General features: G+C 39.3%; 1 protein-coding gene across 1 annotated transcript in view; it reads left to right on the forward strand.

Annotated features, from left to right (window-relative positions):
- The window catches only part of ATP9B (ATPase phospholipid transporting 9B (putative)), a 706,895-nt gene that overhangs the window by 529,761 nt on the left and 150,964 nt on the right, over nt 1-26,170 (forward strand). Inside the window, 1 exon segment of the mRNA XM_030211876.1 lies at nt 6,122-6,370. Within this exon segment, the coding sequence (XP_030067736.1) occupies nt 6,122-6,370 (249 nt within the window).

Raw genomic sequence — 26,170 nt, forward strand, 5'->3', positions numbered from 1 at the left:
TGATTTTATCCCTTGTTTGTGTGCTATTTTATTATTAAGATGACAAGAGTCTAGTAGTCCACTGTAATGTAGCGCACAGATCTATTATAACCTGATTATATTTCCCCACTGGAAGCATTTTGTGACAGAGGGCATAATCTTTAATGGAATTTGTGTGAAATTAAATTATACAAGCATCAATAAACATAACATAATTCAGAAGGAGTAAATCGGCTTAATTTATTTGTGGCTATAATGGCATCAGTGTTAGCAGAATGCAAATGCAGAGGTTTAAGGCAGGATCTGAAAAGCAATGCCAGATGAGCAGAAAAGTTAAACCCTTTATTAGACAACACTGTAATTTGATGGGCAGAATATTCACGGTTCAGTGGATCAATAATACCCAGTCAAAAAAAAACCAAGAGGCTTGGTTTCTAACAGGAGTTGCTGAAGAGTTCCTCTGAAGTTAACAGTAAAGTGTTTGATAGTAGTGATGGGATCAAGGAAGGTTGTCATTTCACATCCTGACCTAAAAGATCTTTCTGTAAGCAGAAGGTTAATAATCAAAAATAATCTGCTTCAGTGGAGGAGATAAATTCTGTCAGATATAGCAGAGCCTGAATGGAGCTTTGCATACATAATAGTGCTAAATTGATGGTTGCCTAAAGAGCATCATGACTTTTAAATATGACAAGAGAATTACTTTTATGTTTTGAATGTGCAGCTTTTGTTAAACTATTGTGGCCTAGAAGAATCTGCAGACTGGAGCTTAAAACAACTGCATCTTAGATTTTATGGATTTATTGAATGTTTGGGTTTATGTTTAGCAAAACAGTAACAATGATGCGTGATTTATATAGATGCATATTTTTTAGTTTAGCAATAACCTCTGTTGAACTGGGTGTTTTCTTATATTTACCCTCTTATTCTCTAATGATCACCTAAATTTAAGCACTTTTTGTACACTTAGTGGCCCTTTACTACAGCTTTTAACATTCACTAACGGATTTAGTGCATGTTAAATGCTAAGAAGCCTTAGGTATAAAATGGGCTTCTTAGCATTTAGCACGTGCTAAGCTTTAGTAAAAGGGCTCCTTAAATGCATAGAATACTAGCATCTGCAGGGATAAATGTGCACTTACATAAATGGCAATAGCTCACCTAAACACTATTCTATAATTGCACACTAAAATGGCACAACTCAAACTTGTTGAGCGTTCCCAGGGGAGGGGCTGTGGGCAGGACATAAGCTATTTATAGAATACTGTAGGTTATGGATGTTAATGTCACATTTAGACACTAAGGTGCATGTGAGCACATTGATGCATCTTTATGCTAGTATTCTATAAGGTCACTTATGCACATTAGTATGGATATACAGTTGAATAGGCTCACTGCCTGCAGTAATATGGTGCCTAAATGATGGCACCCTGTTATAGAATTGCCTCCTTAATCCAGGGCTACTGAGAGGGAGAGTGGGGGAGGGCAAGATTCCTCGGGCCTGCCTCCAAGTAGAACCTGGCACCAGCAATCCAAAGAGACTGCTCTGCCGGCCAAAAGTTGTTCTTCCTGCCGCGTCTTGCCTGTGAAGATGCAGGAAGTTACTTCACAGGAGGCGGGACACGGCAGAAAGACAGACCTATAGCCGACAGAGCTCGTTTGCTGCTGCGTCAGGGAGGAAGTGGCGGTGGGGGGGGGGGGGGGTCAACAGCAGGGCCGTGAAGATTGTTTGCCCCAGGCCCAGCTTTGTCTCTCAGAAGCCCTGCCTTAATGCCCTGATTGGAGTGATTTTGTATTGGGCCTTTTTCCCTATGTTGTTATGAGCTAACTGTAAGGTTGATGAATGTATTACTGTTGTAGACTAAAATCTGTCAGCTGTTTTGTTTTTTGTTTTTCTTTTATCCTTGCACACCCTGTATCAGTGGTTTCATTTGTGCAAAGGTATTTTGAGATCCAGCCAATTACATTATTTTAAAATGAATGAGATATTCTAGGTAACTGTAAAGTTATATTAATGCAGCAGAAATGTCTAAATTGAAGCAGACTGAATAGCAGCGGTTTGAACAAAATGTAATTCCTGCACCAAGGTTTCTGCTTATCATGCTGGCAGGAACTTGGAAGTTGCTATGGAGTCAAAGTATATGTGAACTTGGTTCCAAAGATGAACTGCAGTCTTGTGGCACCCTACCAATTGCAATTGCTATGCTGACTGAGTTATAGAAAGTACCTCAGTTTGACTTGGCTTCCCCTGGTAGGTAGATGGTTGAGTCAGGTTCCTGCTGGACTGAAAATGAATTTGTGAGGAAAAAATGAATCAGGTTAAAGTCAAACTGAAAAGAAAATGACAGTAATGTATTTTATAAACTGGTTTCATAGCCATTAGTTTATATTCTGTTTAATGAAAACTGTAAGACACAGTAAATATCCCTATATATTCTATTTATATTCATTGTATTGCATTGAATGAAGACACTATGATTTTCAAGATGTTATGAAAACTAAATTCTAGTTACAATTTTAACAATCTCATTCCTCTGGGGTTCCTCAGGGGTCTGTGCTAGGACTGCTGCTTTTTAATATATTTATAAATGATTTAGAGATGGGAGTAACTAGCGAGGTAATTACATTTGCTGATGACACAAAGTTATTCAAAGTCGTTAACTCGCGACAGGATTGTGAAAAATTACAGAAGGACCTTACAAGACTGGGAGACTGAGCGGCTAATTGGCAGATGACGTTTAATGTGAGCAAGTGCAAGGTGATGCATGTGGGGAAACAAGAAACCGAATTATAGCTACGTCATGCAAGGTTCTACGTTAGGAGTTACGGACCAAGAAAGGGATCTGAGTGTCGTCGTCGATAATACACTGAAACCTTCTGCTCAGTGTGCTGCTGCGGCTAGGAAAGCGAATAGAATGTTGGGTATTAGGAAAGGTATGGAAAACAGGTGTGAGGATGTTATAATGCCGTTATATCGCTCCATGGTGCGACCGCACCTTGAGTATTGTGTTCAATTCTGGTCGCCGTATCTCAAGAAAGATATAGTGGAATTGGAAAAGGTACAGCGAAGGGCGACTAAAATGATAGCGGGGACGGGACGTCTTCCCTATGAAGAAAGACTAAGGAGGCTAGGGCTTTTCAGCTTGGAGAAGAGATGGCTGAGGGGAGACATGATAGAGGTATATAAAATAATGAGTAGAGTGGAATAGGTGGATGTGAAGCGTCTATTCACGCTTTCCAAAAATACTAGGACTAGGGGGCATGCGATGAAACTACAGTGTAGTAAATTTAAAACAAATCGGAGAAAATGTTTCTTCACCCAACGCGTAGTTAAACTCTGGAATTCGTTGCCGGAGAACGTAGTGAAGGCGGTTAGCTTGGCAGAGTTTAAAAGGGGTTAGACGGTTTCCTAAAGGACAAGTCCATAAACCGCTACTAAATGGACTTGGGAAAAATCCACAATTCCAGAAATAACATGTATAGAATGTTTGTACGTTTGGGAAGCTGCCAGGTGCCCTTGGCCTGGATTGGCCGCTGTCGTGAACAGGATGCTGGGCTCGATGGACCCTTGGTCTTTTCCCAGTGTGGCATTAATTATATACTTATGTACTTATTAATTACAATCTACTTTTTCTGTTTTAGGGTACTGCTATAATTATAACCAAATATTTATTCTAGTCTTATATGAGTAGATACTAAACTTTATTAAAATTAGTATTTTTAGCACAGCCACTTTACCTCAGTACCACAGGTTAGTGACTTGCACAGTAATTTGTATTTTACATTGCTGCAACCCAGAATATTTTGTGTTCCTGGCTCAGCAACAGAAAAATAGCAAGCCCAAAATCAGTCCCACTATCTTTTAAAGGAGCCAGTGGTATCTGAAATGTCCTCCCAATCTCTCCCACCATAGAAAGCCTCCTACCCCTCCAACTCTTCTCCTGGCATTTACCAGGAGGCTTCCCCAGTGGTGGATAGTGGGGTGATGAAGGGCAGATCCTCAGTCTCGTCTGCCCCTCAGCACTTGGGCAGTGCAGAAAAAGAGCAGAGCAGATATACCAAGTGGTGAATGCAGGAGGCAATTTATTAAAAACAAGAGATAAAATAGTGCCTGAGAACTTCTGTTTTGTAAACAATATCTAATTATTTCAATTGCCTCTGTTTGGGATATATTTGTGTAAAGGGACTCTATTTCCATGGTCACAAAGGTGATATAGCCTGTGATTATCAACTCATCAAGAATATTGATGATGTGTGAAGAGTCGTGTGTGTAGGAAGGAATGGAGGGGGTCAACGGTCTTAGGAATATGTCAACAAATGTAGTGGTTCTAGAATAGACCCGGTAGCAGATACTGTCAGTCTTACCAGGTGGTGAAATAAATGATTTGTGAATTTTGGGTAAGAGAAAAATGACTGGAATTCTGGGGTGAGGGTTATACAAGAAATCATATTACTTATTAGTGAGGAATCCTGCTGCTTTTCCAGTGTCTAATAAGTGCACCACTTGCTTTCATAAGGTCACCAGGTAAATTTTTATGAAAGTTTTCATCCTGAACCTGTCAGTGAAATTCCATCAACATAATCTTGTTTATCCATGCTAACCATTGCACCCCCTTTATCTACTTGTTTTATGAATTGATGGATTAGTTTTCAGGGACATGATGGCTTCTTTCTCACTCCTTGTTAGATTAAAAAAAGGTTTCTTATTTTTGATGTTCTAGTGCTTTCATTTCTTTAAGGATGAGTTTTTCATATACCTGTATGATAGGATTGGTGTTTGCAGGAGGATTCCAAGTGCTCTCTTGTTTCACTATTGATTGATTAATACTGGTGATGTTCTTATTAGCAAAGTAATCAATAATTTTCAATTTTCTGTTGAATTTGAATGTTCTGGTGTTCAAAGCATTATATTTAGGCGTTGGTACAAAGGACATATCTTTTTTCAAGACTGAAATCTCCACGTCATTTAATGGTCTTTCTGACAGGTTAAAAACTTTTTCTAGTATCAGTCTTGATTCAGATGTGTCCTTTGTTGCCATATCCTGTCTGTTGTTCTGTCTCTGTTGTATGGAAAAATGCCTCTTCTCCTTCTCCCTCTGTATAATACAGTAGGTTTCCTCTTGTTGGTCTTTGTGGTTTTTGGGTTTTATCCCCTCCATTCCTTCCTATACACGTGACTTTTCAGATATCATCTATATTCTTGATGAGTTTCACTGTGGTAACAGCAGTTAGCATATCTGGGTTTAAAAAAGGTTTGGGCAACTTCCTAGATGAAAAGTCCATAGTCTGCTATTGAGACAGACATGGGGGAAACCACTGCTTGCCCTGGGATTGGTAGCATGGAATGTTGCTACTATTTGGGTTTCTTGCAGGAACTTGTGACCTGGATTAGCCACCGTTGGAAACATGCTACTGGGCTAGATAGACCATTAGTATGACCCAGTATGGCTATTCTTACTCTCTTATGAGTTGACAGTCACAGGCTATATCACCCTTTACCCAAATATACCCCAAACAGAGGCAATTGAAAATATCAGAGATTGTTCACAAAACAGAAGTTCTCGGGCACTGTTTTATCTGTATTTGGTCTGCCTCTATACTTGGGTTCAGAATGGTACAGAAATCTCTCTAGCAGTAGTCTCATGGAGGTACCACTAGAGGCCAAGATGCCCAGTAAGCTGTCACTAGAAAAACCCATGATAGATGTCATGGGGTGTGAGGCATCATATTCTTCTGGAAGTCCAACTGGAAACAACTTCTCAGATATTTAAAATAGACATTAAGACATGGTAATTCAGGTAAGCCAATTAATATTGAGTAAATGTCTATTACACCTTTAGTATCTATCCTTAACCATTTTAGGATCTATCCTTACCCCTTTCTATGCCAGATGGGTTTTTTTTTGTTTGTTTCTTTACAGTTGTCTTTGGGTAGTAATTGTGCTAAACATTCTTTTCTTTATGCATCTGTTCATGTTTTGTTGATTTTTATTTTTGTGAGATTTTTATTTCACAATATTTTAATTATGACTGTATACCACGCTGATGTTTTTTTGAAGAGCAGTGTATTGAATGATGGGTTTTTTATTGGTATTGTTTATTCATCTCCCTTTTTTATATTTATTACTGATTTATTTTTAAAGACAAATTCTCAAACCAGTGGAAACAACACCAGCACAACACCTTCCAGAAAAACCCATTCTTCAGCACCCAAAGTCCGGAAGACTGTTACCAGTCGCATCCATGAAGCAGTGAAAGCAATTGCTTTGTGTCACAATGTGACTCCTGTGTATGAATCACGTAGTGGAGTGAATGGAGAAACTGAATATGCAGAGGTGGATCAGGACTTCAGTGATGAAAATCGCACTTACCAAGCTTCCAGTCCCGATGAGGTCAGTCTCTAATGTTAGGATTTTCCAACATTTTTTAATCTTTACTGTGTGAGACAGTCCTCTAATGTCATAAATCGTATCCTATGATTGTTTTTATTGGCTGTGAGAAAAGCATGTGACAAGGAGAGCCATGTCCACAAGACCAGAAAGACATTGAGAGACATATTTTCTATGGGATTTCTTCCATCTTTAACCATGGGGAAAAGTGGTAGGCAAGTTTTTTTTTTTTTTTTTTACTTCTTCACCTTAAGTGAAAAACCTGTGTAGTAAATGTCAGGCGCATGTTATATATGTGTAATACTATATATATTTTTATATACCTGTTTATGAATGGAATTTTGCTACACTTTTATTATGTATGTATACTTTCATCTGATTATATCTTAATTTTATTAAGTTTCATAGATTTCATGACCCCTGAGGCAGGCGGTTTTTCCTTCGATACACGATCCTGTGTCGGGTCTTTTGAGATTATTTGAGGTGCTTTTATAATAAACTTGCTTGAATTAGACCTCTAGGGTCCTCTTTTGCTTTGTTTGTGGGGATCCTATTGTCCATCCCTACTCTTTATTGCCTTGGATTTTTACATAGGGACTGATTTTCTGGTTTCTTTATGTCAGATCCCTGATATGGCCACCACTCTGTGCTCAACACCCAACCCCCTCCCCCCCCCCCCCCAACTCACTTACCCAAAGGTATTCCTGGGTAAGTGAGGGGAGGGTTGGGTGAAGAGCTGAGGAGGGATTCCAGGAAGTGAGTTCGGATCAGGAAGGATTCAGATTAGGAATGAGGGTTCTGAATGGGATGGATTGAATTGGGAGAGGGGCGATGAGTGGTTGCTAGGTTTAGGCAGCAGTTGCACTACCTGACTGCTGGTAGCATAGATGCCCTTAACACCACCTCTTGAGGTATAGTTAAGAGTACTTACTGTACTGGAAGCAGGGACAGCATGTTGTAATGCAATATATGCTGTCGGTGAGTCACAAATGTGATTGCTTGCAAGACAGTATATCAAGTGATCAATAAACATAAAACGTTTCTCTCCATTTCCCATTCCCCCATCTCTTCGCTCTCATCTGTACCCTTTCCCTTTTCTTACCTTCTGTTCACCGTAACACAGTAAATAATGGCATCCAGTCTTCCCAACGTTCTCCCAACAACCCTCCAGGGGGTGAGGAGGGGGGATACACCACTCCACCCTCACAGCCTGTCACTCCAGTGCAACCTCCACCTGCCCCCGAACACAGAGTTATATCTTCCATTCTGTGCAGATTATATTCCTTTATTATTGAACACTGACATCACAAATAAGGCAGTTGGCAATTCGCCACCATGCCAACTCCATATAGGCAGTTATATATGATGCAGTCTTGTACACAATACCACTTCATCATGCCAATATCTGAAAAGTGGTTTTATTATGGTCTTCCCCTCCCACATTCAGATATACTGTACTTGCAATCTTAGCATGTGGTATGAATGTGATATAAAATACATGTTTGATCCTGATCTGTCTTTTCCATTTTTGGGAGATGGACCATGGAAGTCTTCTCGGCACTGGCCTTACTTTCCTACTACTGGAGTTGCCATTGAAGTCCATTCCTGCCCATAACACCTCAATAACTATGAGGTCATTTAAGTTTTATTTTCATTTGTTTCCCTCCTTTTTCTCTTTGTTTATCCCACTCATTTTTGAATTTGATAACTGTTTTGTCTCCAGAGACTGTTTTGTCTCTGTGAAAAAATATTTCCTGATGTTACTCCTAAGTTTACCACCCTGCATCCAGAATATTGCCCTCTGGTTCTGTTGCTTACCCATCTCTGAAGAAGATTTGTTCATCATTTATTAATATCTTTTAAGTATTTAAACATCCATTGTACACATTCAGGAGTTCCTGTCTCTTCTCATCTTTTGGCACAAACTCCATACCCTATTTGTTGCCTTCCTCTGAACCACTTCATGTTTTCTGATATATTTAGAGAGATCCAACCTCTAAAATTGAGCACAATACTCTAAGTGAGGCCCCAGCAATTCAGTGGTATTAGCATTTCCTTTCTTCTGCTGGTAATACGTGTCTATACAGCCTTGCTTTCTTCAGGCTTTGGCCTCTTCCTTGTCACATTGTTTCACAAGTTCTCTCTCCTGGTCCATGAATGTCTGCCTTTTGAAACCTAGCATATACAGTTCCTTTGGATTTCTAATGTCCAAGTGCATCAATCTGCACTTCTTTCCAATAAGTTTTAACTGCTAAACATTAGACCATTCTGATTTTTGTAGATCACTTCACATTTTGTCTGTTCCTTCCAGAGTGTCTACCTTGTTACAAATATTTGTCATCCGCAAAGAGGCAGACTTTTCTCTCTAACCCTAAGGCAATATAACTAACAAATATATTGATTAAAATCGGCCCCAATGCTAATCCTTGAGGCATCCTACTATTCACCTTTTTTTTCCTCCAAGTGAATTTTATTTACCACCATATTCTATCATATGTAAGCCGACCAGTTTGTAATCCAGTTCACCACGTTGGGTCCAAATTTCAACCAACTCACTTTATTCATTATAAGGGACCATGTGGAAGGTTTTATTGAAATTCAAGTAGAGTATATCTAACATGTGTCTTTGATCCAATTCTCTGGTCAACCAGTCAAAAAAAATCAGATTCATTTGGTGCATTTTTCCTTTGGTAAAACCATGTTTCCTCAGATCTTTGTAACCTGTTGGATTCCAGGATGTTCATTATCCTTGCCTTCATCAGAGCCTCCATTACTTTACCAACCACCAAAGTGAGGCTTACAGGCCTGTAATTTCCCACTTCTTCTCCGTCACCATTTTTGTGAAGAAGATTTATGGGAAGTTCTGAACACTGTAAAGACTTTCAGGAATCAGTTGTCCAACAAAATCATTCTAGTTCAGAAAATCATGTGGTCATGTTCAACCTATATATATATATATATATATATATATATATATATATATATGTATATATGTAAGAAGAAACAGGTTCTGTGCTATTTTGTTATGGGAATTCTCAAGGTGTGAAACTGGGCCTTTTCTCATGGGACAGCTCAAAACCGTGTATACACAGCATCCTGAAATAAAGTCTCAGTTATTAGCTGGACCCATTCAAATGTTCCCTATATCAGGATGTGACAAACAGAATCTTCTTCAAATGGGGCGTATGTGATGTAGACCTGTTTGCATCAACCCTAATAGGAAGGTACCACTCTTTTGCTCTGAGAATATCAGAAGACATACTAGAAGTAATGCCTTCTCTTGGTGCCTGGTCAAAATAGCCCAGACAAAAAAATCCCCTACAAAAAAGCCCCAGCAAAAAGGCCAAAACACAAAATAGCCCCAACAAAAAAGAAAAACAGACAAAAAAAAGCCCCTGACAAAATAGCCCCTGGCAAATCAGCCCCTGACAAAAGAGCCCGCCCTCGAGTATTTTACCTGCTTCTGGGACTGTGTGTCTTTCTGAGTCCCGCTGTGCTTTGAGCTGAGATATGTCTCCCCTTTGCTCCAGAAGTATGCCCTTTGTTGTTTTCTGCCTCATCTGATGCAACTTCCTATGTCTATTTTGTTATGAGCCATTTTTTTTCAAGGGCTATTTTTTTACAAGTCTATTTTGTCCGGGCTATTTTGTCTAGGCTATTATGTCGGGGTAGCTGTTCAAAATAGCCCAGACAAAAATAGCCCCAACAAAAAAAAACCCCAGACAAACATGCCCCTGACAAAAGGGCCTGCCCACAATTTGGCCCCTGACAAATGAGCCCCCTGAATAAAGAGTCTGCCCTCAAGTATTTTACCTAATCCTGCTGCTTTGACTGTGTGTCTTTCTGAGTCCTGCTGCTGTTTTGAGCTGAGGTATGTTTCCCCTTTGCCCTGCAAGTGTTCCCTCTGTTGTTTTCTGCCTCATCTGATGCAACTTTCTATGTCCATGTAGGCAGGACACAACAGAGAATGCTTCTAGGGCCAGTCAAAGCAGCTTGTTGACACTGCCAGTGGGCCACAGGAACGTTGAAGGATTGCCAGGGGAGGAAGGCGGGAGAGATACCGGATCATGGAGGGCAGGCAGGAGGAAGAGGGAGACATGTTGGACTATGTTGTGAGGTGGGAATAGAAGAGGAGAAGAGATGCTGGACCCTCAGAGGGAGGGAGACAGAGGTTTTACTATACTTTTTATTTTTGTGAAGGGCTCTGGGCTATTTTTTTTGTTATGGGGCTATTTTGTCAGGGATTATTTTCTCATGGGTTATTTTATCTACAAGCTATTTTGTCCAGGGTATTATATCAGGGTGCCCCGTCTCCCTTTATTAATCAATGGATTCCATTTGATGTGTGTGTCTTCCCATACATCATGGGGTCAGAACCTTGATAAAACTCTGAATGAAGCAGAGAGCTGAGATCCTAATTACTCCTTTTAAGACAAGACAGATTTAGGTTTCCATTTCTTTATGAAGTAATTAATCAAATTGGAAATGCTTCCAGCAATGATAATGCAGATCTATAGAATGTTACACTGCCCCAGCATTCAGTCTGTGGCCATCACAGTCAAATTGTAGTGGCTTACTCATCTTCCACTAGATTCCATCAAAACTGCACAGCAGTTCCAATGATCTAATACGGTTTCATGCTTTAATCTATTTGTGTTCCATTATTCATCCTTCAGCTACATGTACATAAAGGAGAGGTTATACTTTGCACATTGGATCATGGGCGTAGATAGTGGGGGCCTGGGCCTCCCACCCCCTACTTTGGGCTCAAGCTCCTTCCGTTTAATGGCTGGCGGGGATGCCCAAGTCTCACCAGCTGAAGAGTTCTCCTACAGGAATCCCTGTTCATGCTGCCTGAGCAGCGCTTAAGTCAGCCAGTGCACATCAGCAGCCGATGCCAGAAATCTTGCACATTCTCAGTCCAGTGACTGATGTTGAACTGAGCATTTTTCAGGGGTGCTGGCATCGGTGGCTGATGGAAGTTAGCCCACACGTATTGACAAACCTCCAGGATGTTAGGTTTGGACTGTCCATTCTTTAAAGATGGTTTGAGATGTAGAACCTAACTTACTTTTGCTTAGGGTGCAAGTTTATAGTTTTGTGTTTTATTCATTGTTCTATTTAATTTAATTGCAAAAAGAAGCAATTTTGCCAAAACCATGCATATAGATAGATTTTTTTTTTTGTTGTTGTTCTTCAACTTTTAACTGATCAACCTTTGGTGAATTTTATTAGGGTAAATTCCAGTATCATTGATGACCATCTCACAAAATTCAAATCTGATCAATCCACTTTAAAATTATAATAACTCCAGATGATGCAGAAAATCACCATAGAAGCAGTTTTCAGACATGTACAGCATTTAAAGAGAGAGAACAAACATTAAAATTGGAGTGTTTTCTGCAAAAACAAATTTTGTGCTTGTTGGCATTTGTCTTGAATTTCTCATATTGTTTGAAAGACAGCCCTTATAATATATTCTCTGACAATAATGTAGTGAACCACACTTCTGCCTCCACCCCCTACTCCTTCCCTCCCTCCTGCCTGACACATACATACATAATCACCTTGAAGAATTTTTTAAAATTCCTTTTCTTTCAAGCTTAGCCTTAGCTAATCAACAAACTTATCTGCTGAAGGATCATCTGCACCCTGGAAGCCATTGCACATACCTTAAGGTTTCCTAGAAAGATCCTCACCAGTACAGAAGTTTATATGGCATATGAATGACTATTGTCATTAGAGAACGCTTATTACAGGTAAGCAATTTTCCTTTATGATCTGGCAAAAAAGAATGGTATAAACTAAAGTGTTCTCCAGATTGTACCACAAAATGTGATCTAAGTCAGAAATTACTAGAAGAGAGAGTAAAAAAAAAAAAATCTGAAGGCTCAAGGATTATGGGCCCTGTTCACTAAGAGACGTTATAGGCATGCTATTTATAGGTACATTAAAAAGCTAATGCACCTTAGTAAACAGGGCCCTATGAATACTGGCCTCCCTCACATAAAGTATTGAAATTATGAAGTCTTATTAGAAGGAACATTTCTAGTGGGCAATTCTACAGTTTGTAATAGGTTTATCATAGGATGTATATTATAAACACCAATATAGTAGAGGTTTGTTATGGCCATTATATAGGGTTTATTTTGTCTTTCTCACTTTATCTCGTTACCTCTGTGCTTTACAGTGGAATAATCAGTGGATTTTTTTTTCTATTTATGAGCTAACAGTTTTAGTTTCATAATTGGTAACATGCATTGTAAAATGTGAAAACAAACCCCACTGATTTGACCTTTGTGGAAAGAAATCTTTAAAAGACAAAAGAAGTAGAAAGTTAGACTGGAAGGTCTTTATCATAATTTTTTAAAGAGCTCTATTGATGCAGTGTTTGCAAATCAGTGGAGCCTAAGGAAAATAATGTAAATGGTTCATTATTTAGCTTATTGAACTTTCCTGCAGTTAGGTTGACAGATGATGCCAATGTTTCCCAATCAGGAAAGTACCATTTTAAAAGCATTTTTTATTGAATAAAGTATTCTGAATATTGCACCCTGGAGCTTTATTTAGGGAAATGGCTGAACTGATGTTTTTTTTCTTAACCTCCACAATGACCTATCACAACACATTTGGTTAATAAGCAACATTATCATTTAATAAACAGTTTCATACATAGTACTTTCTAAATAGAAAAGCACATTCTCTGTATACATTTATGTATAGATCTAGAGGGATTTAAAAATCTTTGGGAGTACTATGGGATTCCATAATGAGTAACATCCCAGTGCACTGTAAACCAGTAAGATTCGCTTTGAATTTATTACTTAAGAACATAAGAACTGCCATACTGGATCAAACTAAAGGTTTATGAAGTCCAGTATCCTGCTTGCTGCAGTGGCAATCTAGGTCATGAGCACCTGGTAGAATCTCAGATAGTAGATATTCAGTGCTGCTTACGCCTGTGGATAGGCAGTGGCTTACCTGAATTTACCTGGTTAATTTTGATTTGTGGACTTTTCCTCCAGGAACTTGTCTAAACCCAGCTATACTAACTCTTTTACCACATCCTTTGGCAAAGAATTTCAGGACCCTGTTTACTAAGGTGCGCTAATTTTTTTTTAGCAGGTGCTAAAAATTAGCACACACTAACTGTGTAGATACTCATAAAAATATTATGGGTGTCTACATGGTTAGCGTGCTCTAATGCTTAGCACACGCTAAAACCACTAACGCGCCTCTAGTGTGGCTTAGTAAACAGGGCCTTCAGAGGTTAACTGTGCATTGAGTGAACAAATATTTTCACTACCAGCCAAATTTAGAAATGTTTAGGATTAATTGCTCTTTAGTAAAGTGTTAAAAACATATTTTTTTAACTACATGTCATGGGGAGTGGTAAATAATTTTGTTTTAAGCTTTATGGAATGAGTGCTCTTGGTTTAATGTATTTGTGTTGGGGTAGAGAAGATGAGATAATTGTAAGATTTTACTGTGGGCCTGAAATTCAACAGATTTATGCCCTGAGAGTTATGCTTATAATTTGGCCTCTTTGAAAGTTTACTAGGGCTGCGTGCATAAATATTTACTCAAAATTTCACTAAACTCTTCAATTTAAGGGCATAAAAAGTGTGTGGCAACAGGGGTGGATTTAGGGTAGGGGAAAAGAAGTCGAGGTCTTAGCACTGATTTTCAGTAGTAGGCTCATAAATTTAAGTAAACAAATGACAGACCTAAATTTATAAGCATAATTTTTAAGCTCCTAAATTAAGATGAATTTTTAGCTGTAAAGTTGTGCTCCTAAATTTAGCTGAAAATAGGGCACAAATTTAGGAGACCAATTTAGGTGCATAAATTTAGGAGTTCAGCATTTTCTGAATATTGAGCTCTATATTTTAACCTTTTTTTAATCTACACTGTCTAGTCATATTGACTGAAAATTGCTAAATATAAGTTGTTCCAACCTGATAAGAGGAGTTTGACTAATATATGTAAAGTTAGTTTGGAGGTGTCCCTTTAAATTGTTAGAGTTTTTCTAAATATAAGTTGTGAAATTAAGTTAAAATTAAATTACATTTTTAATTGTTCTGCTTAGTAATTTCCTGGCGCATCCACTTGTCTTTCTACATTTTGAAATGGTAAACCACTGACTTGTGATTTCCAGGAACCCCCCTCGTGATTTTATAGACCATCATATTTCCCTTCAGCCATCCCTTTTCCCTCTTTAGCCTTTTCTCAAAGGGGAACTGTTCCATTCCCTCTATCATTTTGGTCGCTCTTCTGTTTAGCTTGTCTAGTTCTGCTGTCTCTTTTGAGATCAAAACTGCACACGTTATATAAGGTGCAGTCACAACATGGAGTGATACAGAGGCATTACTGTATTCTCAATTTTATTCTTCATTTATTTAACAGTAATATTCTGTTTTACCTAGGTCCTTTTCCTTGGTAGTGACTCCTAAAATGAAATGTAGCATTGTGTAGCTGTAGTTGGGATTATTTATCCCTATGTGCATTATTATGCACCCTCCTCACAGTCTTGCAAGATGGTCTTGCAGTTTTTCGCAGTTCCCTTATGATTTAGCAACTCGGAATAATTATGTGTCATCTGCAGATTGGTCACCTTGCTACTTGTTCTCTTATCTTGATTATTTATGATTATATTGAAAAGCATCAATCCCAGTACAAATACCCGGGGCATTCCACTGTTTACCTTTCTACATTTATAAAACTGATCGTTTAGTCCAATGCCTGTCTTCTGTCTCTTAACAAGTTCCCAATCCACAATAGCACATCACCTCCTAGCCAATGGCTTTCATGAGTGACTTTATTCAAATGTCTTCTGATTAAGTTTCAGCAAATACAGAATGCTGCATCAAAGGTGATAATAGGTTCAGCACAGTGGAAAAGGATCTTCCTTCTTGCAAAAGATTGTGTCAAGTTTAACGTGCTGTGCTTGGCATATTAATCTATGGTGGAGCACAGAAGTACTTAAAAGATAGGATTGTAAGAAGGGTTGCAGAGTATTACAATCTAGTGAGGCTAGTGTGTTGGATTTGCCATTGGCAAAGAGTTTTAACTCAAAATAGATTATAGAGTGATGTTTTTCAGGGATAGTACAAAGGTTTTGCAATATCCGACTTCAGGAGTTAAAGACAAATTAAGATTATTACCAGTTTTCTCAGAGATTAAAAACCTGGTTGTTTGGTAGAGTGTTGATTGAGGGATAGAAGAGAAATTTATTATGATAGCTGGGGATTGCAGGGATTTTGAATACTTTTTAATATCTACTGAAATTAATTGTGTGTAACATTTTTCAGATTTTATGTGTTAATAGTTTTGTTTTCCATATTTTGATTGTAAAGATTATAAAGGTATATGTACAGTGCACGTCGGATAAGCGCATGCTCTGTTTAACTGCATTCCGTACTTCGGTCCCGTTTTTGGCACCATCAATTTCTATGGGGAGAAACCGGTTTAGCGCACCACTGATAAGTGCAAGATACACTTATATGCATGGTTCATGACCGCTCCTCTGCAGGTAAGACTCCGCATAAGTGCGCATACGGAATATGGAAGCCGATTGGCACGTGACAACCAACCAACGAGATTTCAATTTTACCACCCCTTTAACTGCCACAGGCAGAATAAACAAAAGAATGTTGTTAGAGTGTACACTGGGGTCGGCGTCGCGGCAGAACTGTAAGATTTTAACACTGGCTGAATGAATAGAAGTTCGTAAAAAATTAGAAAACAAACAAAGTCAAGCATCTATTGCTAAAGAATATGGTGTCAATCCCAGTCAAATTTCACGTGTCTTGAAGCAGAACGAACAGCTTCTGGAAGACTGGCAAAACTATACAAATCCACAACGAAAACGGGCAGGAAAAGCTGAGGAGGTAAAAGATGCTCTTCGGTGGTTTTCTCAAGTCAGGAGCAGACAGTTTCCTGTCAGTGGTCCACTGCTTATGAAGAAAGCTAACCAGCTAGCTGAAAGTCTTGGACTAACTGAATTCAAAGCCAAAGTTGGATGGTTGGAAAGATGAAAGGAGAGGAGCAGCATAAAATTCAAGAAACAGCATGGTGAGAAACAAGACGCTGATGACTTTGGTGCTGAAAATTGGGTTGTTTCAGTTCTTCCTACCATCTTGAACGAGTTTGCTCCTCGTGACATTTTCAATGCTGATGGAAATCGTCTCTACTGGCCAGCGATTCCTGATGGAACACTTGCATTCAAACATGCCAAAACTACTGGAGGTAAAACATCAAAGGACCGACTGACGATCCTCCTTTGCTGCAATATGGATGGGAGTGAGAAGTTGGAACCCCTCGTCATTGGAAAGAGCAAACAGCTGTTGCTTCAAGAAAGTTAAGCGACTTCCTGTGTCATACGAGGCTAATGCAAATTCATGGATGACTGGGGAAATTTGAAAGCAGTGGCTAAAGAATTTACACTAGAATGCAGGCACAAAAGCATCAGATTTTGTTGCTTTGTGATAATTGTGCTGCACACAGGGATGATGCCAGGCTGTCTAACATCAAGGTGGTCTTCCTGCCACCAAACACTTCCTCTCTGATCCAACCTATGGATCAGGGCATAATAGCCAATTTCAAACAACATTATTGGGCTCTTGTGCTACGTCGTCTGATGAGCATTATGGATGACCAGACTGTGCTGTTGAACTGGCTCGTAATCTATCACTGTTGGATTCCCTACATATACAGAAAGAAGCCTGGAATCATGTTACACAGGCAACCATTGTGAACTGCTACAAGCAGGCAAGCTTTGTTAAGGATGTGGAGAGGGACGAAACAGATGCAGCTGTTGCAAACGCATCAGATGAACAGGTTATTGACATCCCAGCCGGTGTTACTGAAGAGGAGTTTCATTGCTACATAGATGTTGATTATGATCTACAAACAGCTGACGACAGCACTGATGTCGAGATATGCGCCTACACGCAGGCAACAATGGCTGATGATGAAACAGAGGATGAAATGAGCAGCGAGGCACATGCTGATGAAATTCAACAACCTTCTCTTGTCACTTTTGCAAGAGCGCTGGAGAGTCTCAACACCGTGCGGGCCTATCTGGAGGCCACTGGATGTCAGTACTATGACAGTTTTTACCGTCTGGCAGACGTAGTCTATGGAACTCACAGACCTAATAGTGTACAGAGGACTATAACTGATTATTTCAAGTAAGCCTAACGTCAGTTAACAGAGACTGTATACTGTATGTATAATAATAAACAGTACTGTACATATCTTTATCAGATGTCAAGCTTCTTTGGGTCACAGCTGTTAAGTGCACGCTCCGGTTAACTGCATGCATTTCTTTGGTCCCAGACCCTTCCACTTAAGCGGATTTCACTGTATTGAACTTAATTTAAACATCAGGAAACAAATGCTTCTTGAGGGTTGTTGATTTGTTTTTTTTGTAAGTTTCTTTCTTTCATATTGTAATTTCTATTTTCCTGATCAAGGAATATCCTTGTATTATATTCAGAAAACTCTATTAAAGATAAAGTATACAGAATAATTTTAAAAATTCAGGGGTCCTGAATCCTTTTACCAAGCTGCAGTAAAATGACCCCTGCAGTGGCGCTGGCATGCCAGAGTGCCTCCTCCCCAAAGCCAGAACTCCTCCTTGAGCCCCCCCCCCCCCCCACACACACACACATTACACTCCCTCAACTAGATCCCCCCCCATCAGTTACCCTTACATATAAACATGAGTTGTAGTGGTAGTACCCTAGCTGGTGCCATTTTGGATGACGGTGCAGCAAATGAAGCACTTGCCGCATGGCTATTTCAGGGAGGAGCCCTTACCGCCACCCATTGAGGTGGTGGTAAGTGCTCCCACACTAACCCGATGGTAATCATTACCGCCAGTTACACACCAGTGCTTCAAAAATAAATATATTTTTGTAGCGCTGGATATGACAGCATGCTAGGGATGGGAACTACTGCCTTGATTGGGGGGGAGGGGTAGCATGTGAGGGTTCGGCTTGGGGAGGCACTCTGGCTACACTAATTTGTTAGGTTGCCAGCCCCTATAAGATGTCAGACTATCAAGCCATGGCTTGGCAGCCCAATGCTCCCAGGCTGAAGAAATAATGCTGCTTGCAAGCAGTGTTATTCTTTATACATGGCCATCAGCAACCTGTGGTACTGAGATGCTGTAGGCTGGTGACGCCCATGATAACTCGAGGTTTGGTAAGAGCCTGCCTTTACTGAACCTCGATAACTCTCTTAGGGCCCCTTTTACCAAGCTGCAGAAAAAGGGGGCCTAAGCTGGTGTCAGCACGTGTTTTTGACTTGCCCTTGTTGGGCAGACTGGATGGACCGTCAGGTCTTTCTCTGCCGTCATCTACTATGTTACTAGTTTCTCTAATGTGTAACTTTGACCATATAGTAACTTACACAGCCAAAATTAAGCATTAGCTGGAAGTTTATTTTTAGAACAAAGCACTTACATGATCAAACACCTGCCCACCACAGAAATGCTTTTGAATTTTGACCTTTATATATTTATTATTTATTTAAAACATTTCTATACTGTCTCAAAGCTATCCAAAAGTGATTTACAATGCAAGAACTAGAATAAACAAAAACCAAGAAAAGAATAAAATTTGTAAAAGCCCCCATGTTGGTGATGGGTCCTTTACAAGTTCAAGCTAAAGCTGAGCTATTTTTAAGAAATGTTTGAAAAATTCAATAAGTTTTTTATAAGAATGATGTACGATTAAAGTTTTGATTGTGTATATGAACATTTCCCTATGTCTACAGTTATTGAGGTGTTGGGCTGTTTTTGAGTCTATTTGTGTGCCCCCACTGATTGAATTTTGCACTGTTGAAATTGGATGTAGACATATTATGCACTGGTTACATGCAGCGGGAGTATCCATTTTATAACTATAAGTTTCTAAAATATCTATGTGGCCAACACACCAAACATTTGTCAACCATTTTATAAACTTACATGTTTATTTTATTTGATGTTGACCAGAGTCTGATATACCTTCCATGTTTTGCATTTGGAGTGTGGGGGGGAGGGCATTGACCACTAGGGGAGTAAAAGGTAGCCACCTCTAATACCTGCAGTGGAGCTGCTCAATATGAACACTTTTCTGAAACCTAGATATTCCAGGTAGCAAGTGTAAAACCCAAGATTAGTCTTTTTGGGCATAGACATGCATTCCCCTTCTGAAATGTGGAGTACGTGGTTTCTTTAGGCCTGCCCTAGTTCCACCCAAAACATATGCATGTCTGTTGAATTTTAGATATGTGCATCGTGGCTTTGTAAAATTGGGATTTAGACATTTGTGCAATATAAAAATCTAAATGCCGATTTATATGTGTCTAAAACACAAACAGTGCTCCTAAATAAGCTCTTTAATCACATTTTGTAAATATCTAGGGTTATCCTGGTAAAATAGTTCTTTAAAAGTAAGTACTTTTGTATTCATCCTGGAGAACCTGCTCATGTTGTACTCATTATTTCTTGTGATGAGTGATAATTATATCATTTTCTGTGAGACTAGAAAGTTTTATTTTGGTTATCATTGTGTACTCTACACCTGTGCCATAGCAAGCAATGGATTCAGCATAGGAAAGTCATCAACAAAATCATAACTATATTAAGCTCAATTGTCATAATAAGTGTATGGCCACTTCAACTGTGGAAAAGCAATGCTGACCTAATGTAATGAACAATAATAAAAGGATAACTAGGGATAGAAATAAAGGCACAAAGGTCATCTGCCCAGGTAATCCAAGGGCATGCTGTGAACAGGACCCTTTGAAGACCTTTGATCCTCTTTGGTCAAAAAAAAATTGATTGGTCATGATTTCCAATGACAGCTTACACCAATAAACTAGCTATTTATTACTTATGCTTTTTCCAATGTAGTCATGTTCCCCAACATGCCTAAGTGGAGAGTTTAGAATTTTTTAAATATTATTCTACACAGTACTGGAGGGCAGATTAGTGCTTCTTCATCTCTACTTTACATATATGACAATGTTTTTGACCACATAATTTCTATAGATTCAATTCAAACAAAAATACTGTTATATTCTGGGTTAATCAACAGAAACAAATGTTTTAAAAAGTAGGTATTTTAAATTACAGCTTCTTATTAAAGCAGCAGTTTAGTTTCAAAATGGCAACGCTGTAATATGAAGCCTGCTATAGTTTTTATTTCCTTGTATTTTACATGCTTATTGAATCGAGACTAATTGTGCTGTTTTGTCAATGTATTTGTGAAGAGCAAATCATTGTCAGTGGCATAAAACCATCACTTCCATGACCTTTGGGACCCACATAGAATGATTGGGCCATATGATGTCTTAAATATTGACATGCAGTTTTTCCAGATGACCAAGCAGTATTTTTAAGCTCATAATTGTATTATATTTCAATAGTGAAGCTTCATAATTGCAAATGATAAAATTTATATATTCATAAGTCATTTGCAGAGCCATGGAAAGAGCTGCATGTTACTGCATCATTTAGTGACTTTAGACATTTCAGTTGAACCTTTGGGAAAAATTGCAAACAAAGCTGAGAGACAATTCTGTGGAAACTGAAACACACTTATCATGGTTATGTTTCCCAATGTTCCAGGAAGGCAGTTTATAAAAATTTAAATAAAAAAAGATTCATCTCTGGCAGAGTCATTCATTTACAAATGATTAGTGTGCACTGTCTACCACGTGGCCTGTAGAAATAAAGTGGACCCTGCGGCAGATAGTGTGCACTAACCATTAGTAAATGATTCCCTGGACGCTTTCTTTTTCTTTCCATCTTTACCTAAATATAATGTTCTACTGATATGTAAAGTTTTGTAATAGCATGGAACTAAGAATGTATGGAAATAACAACATTTGTATTGCATTGAAAATGTATTTTAATGCTGAAAGCCTCATTTTGCATAGAGGGTCAATGTGAGAAGTGGGATACCCAGGTTGGGATGTTCACATTTCTAGATTATTTTATTAAAGGCTAGGTGTCTAAGCACCATGTTCAGAGGGACTTGTGATTACTACTACTACTACTACTATTTAGCATTTCTATAGCGCTACAAGGCATACGCAGCGCTGTACAAACATAGAAGAAAGACAGTCCCTGCTCAAAGAGCTTACAATCTAATAGACAAAAAAATAAATAAAGTAAGCAAATCAAATCAATTAATGTGAACGGGAAGGAAGAGAGGAGGGTAGGTGGAGGCGAGTGGTTACAAGTGGTTACGAGTCAAAAGCAATGTTAAAGAGGTGGGTTTTCAGTCTAGATTTAAAGGTGGCCAAGGATGGGGCAAGACGTAGGGGCTCAGGAAGTTTATTCCAGGCGTAGGGTGCAGCGAGACAGAAGGCGCGAAGTCTGGAGTTGGCAGTAGTGGAGAAGGGAACAGATAAGAAGGATTTATCCATGGAGCGGAGTGCACGGGAAGGGGTGTAGGGAAGGACGAGTGTGGAGAGATACTGGGGAGCAGCAGAGTGAGTACATTTATAGGTTAGTAGGAGAAGTTTGAACAGGATGCGAAAACGGATAGGGAGCCAGTGAAGGGTCTTGAGGAGAGGGGTAGTATGAGTAAAGCGACCCTGGCGGAAGATGAGACGGGCAGCAGAGTTTTGAACTGACTGGAGAGGGGAGAGGTGACTAAGTGGGAGGCCAGCAAGAAGCAGATTGCAGTAGTCTAAACGAGAGGTGACAAGGGTGTGGATGAGGGTTTTGGTAGAGTGCTCGGAAAGAAAGGGGCGGATTTTACGGATGTTGTAAAGAAAGAAACGACAGGTCTTGGCGGTCTGCTGGATATGAGCAGAGAAGGAGAGAGAAGAGTCAAAGATGACCCCAAGGTTTCGAGCTGAGGAGACAGGGAGAATGAGAGAGCCATCAACAGAAATAGAAAACGGGGGGAGCGGGGAGGTGGGTTTGGGGGGGAAAATGAGAAGCTCGGTTTTGGTCATATTTAATTTCAGGTGGCGTTGAGACATCCAGGCAGCAATGTCAGACAAGCACGCTGAAACTTTGGTTTGGATGCAAGGTGAGATATCAGGGGTAGAAAGGTAGATTTGGGAGTCATCAGCATAGAGGTGGTAGGAAAAGCCATGGGATGAGATTAATGAACCAAGGGAAGAAGTGTAGATAGAAAAGAGGAGGGGACCAAGAACAGAAATACACTTATAAGACGTATCAGTTTCTCAACTTCCATATGTAGATGTTCTCATTTATATGTGTAGTTGCTTGATGTCACAAAACTCTCTATATAATTGGTGGAAATTAAATAAAGAAGCCAGAAAAGGTTTGTTTTTGGAGGGATGAGGAGTGATTTTGTTTTTTGTTTTCTTTTTTTAATTTTGAAGTAAACATAAGAAATGTAAGACTAAAGAAACCTAGGGGGTCTTATACAAAGACACGCTAGCAGTTTTAGGGCCCCATTTACTAAGGTGTGCTAGCAATTTTAGCGTGTGCACAAAATTAGCACACACTAACTGTGTAGGCACCCATAGGAATATTGTGGGCGCCTACACAGTTAGCACGTACTAATGGTTAGCACGCGCTAAAAGCACTAACGCGCCTCTAGTGCGGCTTAGTAAGCGGGACCCCTAGTGCATGCTAATGATTAGTGCTTGCTAAATGCTAGAGACGCCCATAGAAATATATGGGCATCTCTAACATTTAGCTTTGCTAATTTTAGCACACGTTAAAAATGGTACCGTGCCTTTGTAAAAGGATTCCCTTAATCCCTTGTTTAAATCTCTGACCAAAACAAACATATTTATTAAACGTATGCATGCCTCACAGCTGGTTCAAAGGCCAGTGGTGAAATTTGTATAAATATACATATATCCCCATTGTAAAATGGAAAAATACATTTTTGGCCTACCTAAACCAAATCCACTTAAAATCTCTGCATTTTGACAATCTACATATATTGATAGCTGCTTTCTGAAATCTGATCTACACATCATCACCTGAAAGCAAAAGTGATGTACATGTGCTTGTTTCAAAACAGAGAAAATTAAGTGGAGTTTTATGTGCTTATTATAAATCACCAGTAATGTATGAAATCTAAATTTTTTACTAGAGATATCCTTTCAGAAGTTACAACAGTTTGGCATTCAAGACCAGTGTACTGATTTATATATGTTTCTCATTTCATGTAAAAATTGCACATACAACACTTTTGTTTTGAGTGATGACATGTAAATGCAGCTATTTACATATAAATAGTTCTAAAGTGATCTAAGCGTGTTCACTTAAAGTTATAAGGCAAACTAGCTTAATTGAGGCAACTAGTTTAGGGGCCCTTGTGCTAAAACTTAGTGTATGCTAACAGACATTAGTGTTCACTAAGGGCCCTGTTTACTAAGGCACACTAGCATTTTTAATACATGCTTAAAATTAGCATGCGCTAATGCTAGGGACACCCATGGTTCGGGATAAGGTATCTTTCAAAGATATCACCAAAACAGGGAAGATAGGGTATCCTGATAGTGATGTTGCAAAAGAGACCATCGTAGATAAGGTGTCCTTAAATAAAAATAAAAAGCAGACAAAGATTGCAAATTAATACTGTCAAGTACTGAGCATGATGTAAATAGGAACAACAAACATACTTTGAAACGTCTATATGCGAATGCCAGGAGCCTAAGAAATAAGATGGGAGAGTTAGAATATATTGCACTAAATGAAAAGTTAGATATAATAAGTATCTCTGAGACCTGGTGGAAGGAGGATAACCAGTGGGACACTGTCATACTGGGGTACAAATTATATCTTAGTGATATGGTGTATCAAATTGGTGGAGGGGTAGCATTGTATATTAAAGAGAGCCTTGAATCAAATAGATTGAAAATTCTGCAGGGGAAAAGGATAGTGATAGGAGTGTACTACCGTCCGTCTGGGCAGGATGAACAGATGGATGAAGAAATGTTAAAGGAAATTAGGGATGCAAACAAACTGGGCAACACAACAATAATGGGTGATTTCAATTACCTCGATATTGACTGGGTAAATGTAACATCGGGGCACGCTAGGGAGGTAAAATTCCTTGATGAAATCGAGGACTCTTTATGGAGCAGCTGGTACAGGAGCCAACGAGAGAAGGAAAAATTCTAGACCTAGTTTTTAATGGAGCACATGATCTGGAGTGGGAGGTAATGGTGCTGGGGCCACTTGATAACAGTGATCATAATATGATCGGATTTGATATTAGCTTTGAAGTAAGTATACATAGGATATCAAATACATTAGCGTTAAAACTTTTTAAAAAAGAGACTATGATAAAATGAGAAGAACGGTGAAAAACAAAACTTAGAGGAGCGGCTGCGAGGGTCAAAAATTTACATCAGGCGTGGATGCTGTTCAAAAACACCATCCTGGAAGCCTAAGCCAAATATATTCCGCGTATTAAAAAAGGAGGACAGAAGACCAAACGACAGCTGGCATGGTTGAAAAGTGAGGTGAAGGAAGCTATTAGAGCTAAATGAAAATCCTTCAGAAAATGGAAGAAGGAACCGACTGAAAATAATAAGAAACAGCATAAGGAATGTCAAGTCAAATGCAAAGCGCTGATAAGGAAGACTAAGAGGGACTTGGAAAAAAAGATTGCGTTGGAGGCAAAAACACATAGTAAAAATTTTTTTAGGTGTATTAAAAGCAGGAAGCCAGCAAAAGAATCGGTTGGACCACTAGATGACTGAGGAGTAAAAGGGGCGATCAAGGAAGACAAAGCCGTAGCAGAGAGATTAAATTAATTCTTTGCTTCGGTCTTCACAGAGGAAGATTTGGGTGGGATACCGGTGCCAGAAATGGTATTCGAAGCTGACGAGTCAGAGAAACTGAATGAATTCTCTGTAAACCTGAAGGATGTAATGTGGCAGTTCTACAATCTGAAGAGTAGCAAATCTCCTGGACCGGATGGTAGTCATCTCAGAGTACTGCTAGAACTGAAAAATGAACTTGCGGAGCTGTTGCTAGTAATATGTAATTTATCCTTTAAAATCGAGCGTGTACCGCAAGATAGGTGGTTGGCCAATGTAACGCTGATTTTTTTAAAAAGGTTCCAGAGGAGATCCAGGAAATTATAGACCGGTGAATCTGATGTCAGTGCCGGGCAAAATGGTAGAGCCATATTCAAAAGCATGGATTAATGAGGCAAAGTCAACATGGATTTAGTGAAGAGAAATATTGCCTCACCAATCTACTACATTTCTTTGAAGGGGTGAACAAGCATGTGGATAAAGGTGAGCCAGTTGATATTGTGTATCTGGATTTTCAGAAGGCGTATGACAAAGTACCTCATGAAAGACTCCAGAGAAAATTGGAGAGTCATGGGATAGGAGGGTAGTGTTCTATTGTGGATAAAAAACAGAGATTAGGGTTAAATGGTCAGTATTCTTAATGGAGAAGGGTAGTTAGTGGGGTTCCCCAGGGGTCTGTGCTGGGACCGCTGCTTTTTATCATATTTATAAATGACCTAGAGATGGGAGTAACTAGTGAGGTAATTAAATTTGCTGATGATACATAGTTATTCAGTCGTTAAATCGCGGGACGATTATGAAAAATTACAAGAGGACCTTGGGAGACTGGGCGTCTAAATGGCAGATGGCGTTTAACGTGAGCAAGTGCAAAGTGATGCAAAGCGACACTCCACTGTTCACCCTCCTCCATTGAGAGAAATGACCATTTAACCCTACACTCTGTTTGCTGTCTAATAACCAATTCCTACTCCACACCAGAACATTGTCTCCTATCTTATGACTCTTTAATTTTCTCAGAAGTCTCTCATGAGGAACTTTATC

Source organism: Microcaecilia unicolor, chromosome 1 (genome assembly GCF_901765095.1).
Source record: "Microcaecilia unicolor chromosome 1, aMicUni1.1, whole genome shotgun sequence".
In the NCBI taxonomy this organism is placed as follows: domain Eukaryota; kingdom Metazoa; phylum Chordata; class Amphibia; order Gymnophiona; family Siphonopidae; genus Microcaecilia; species Microcaecilia unicolor.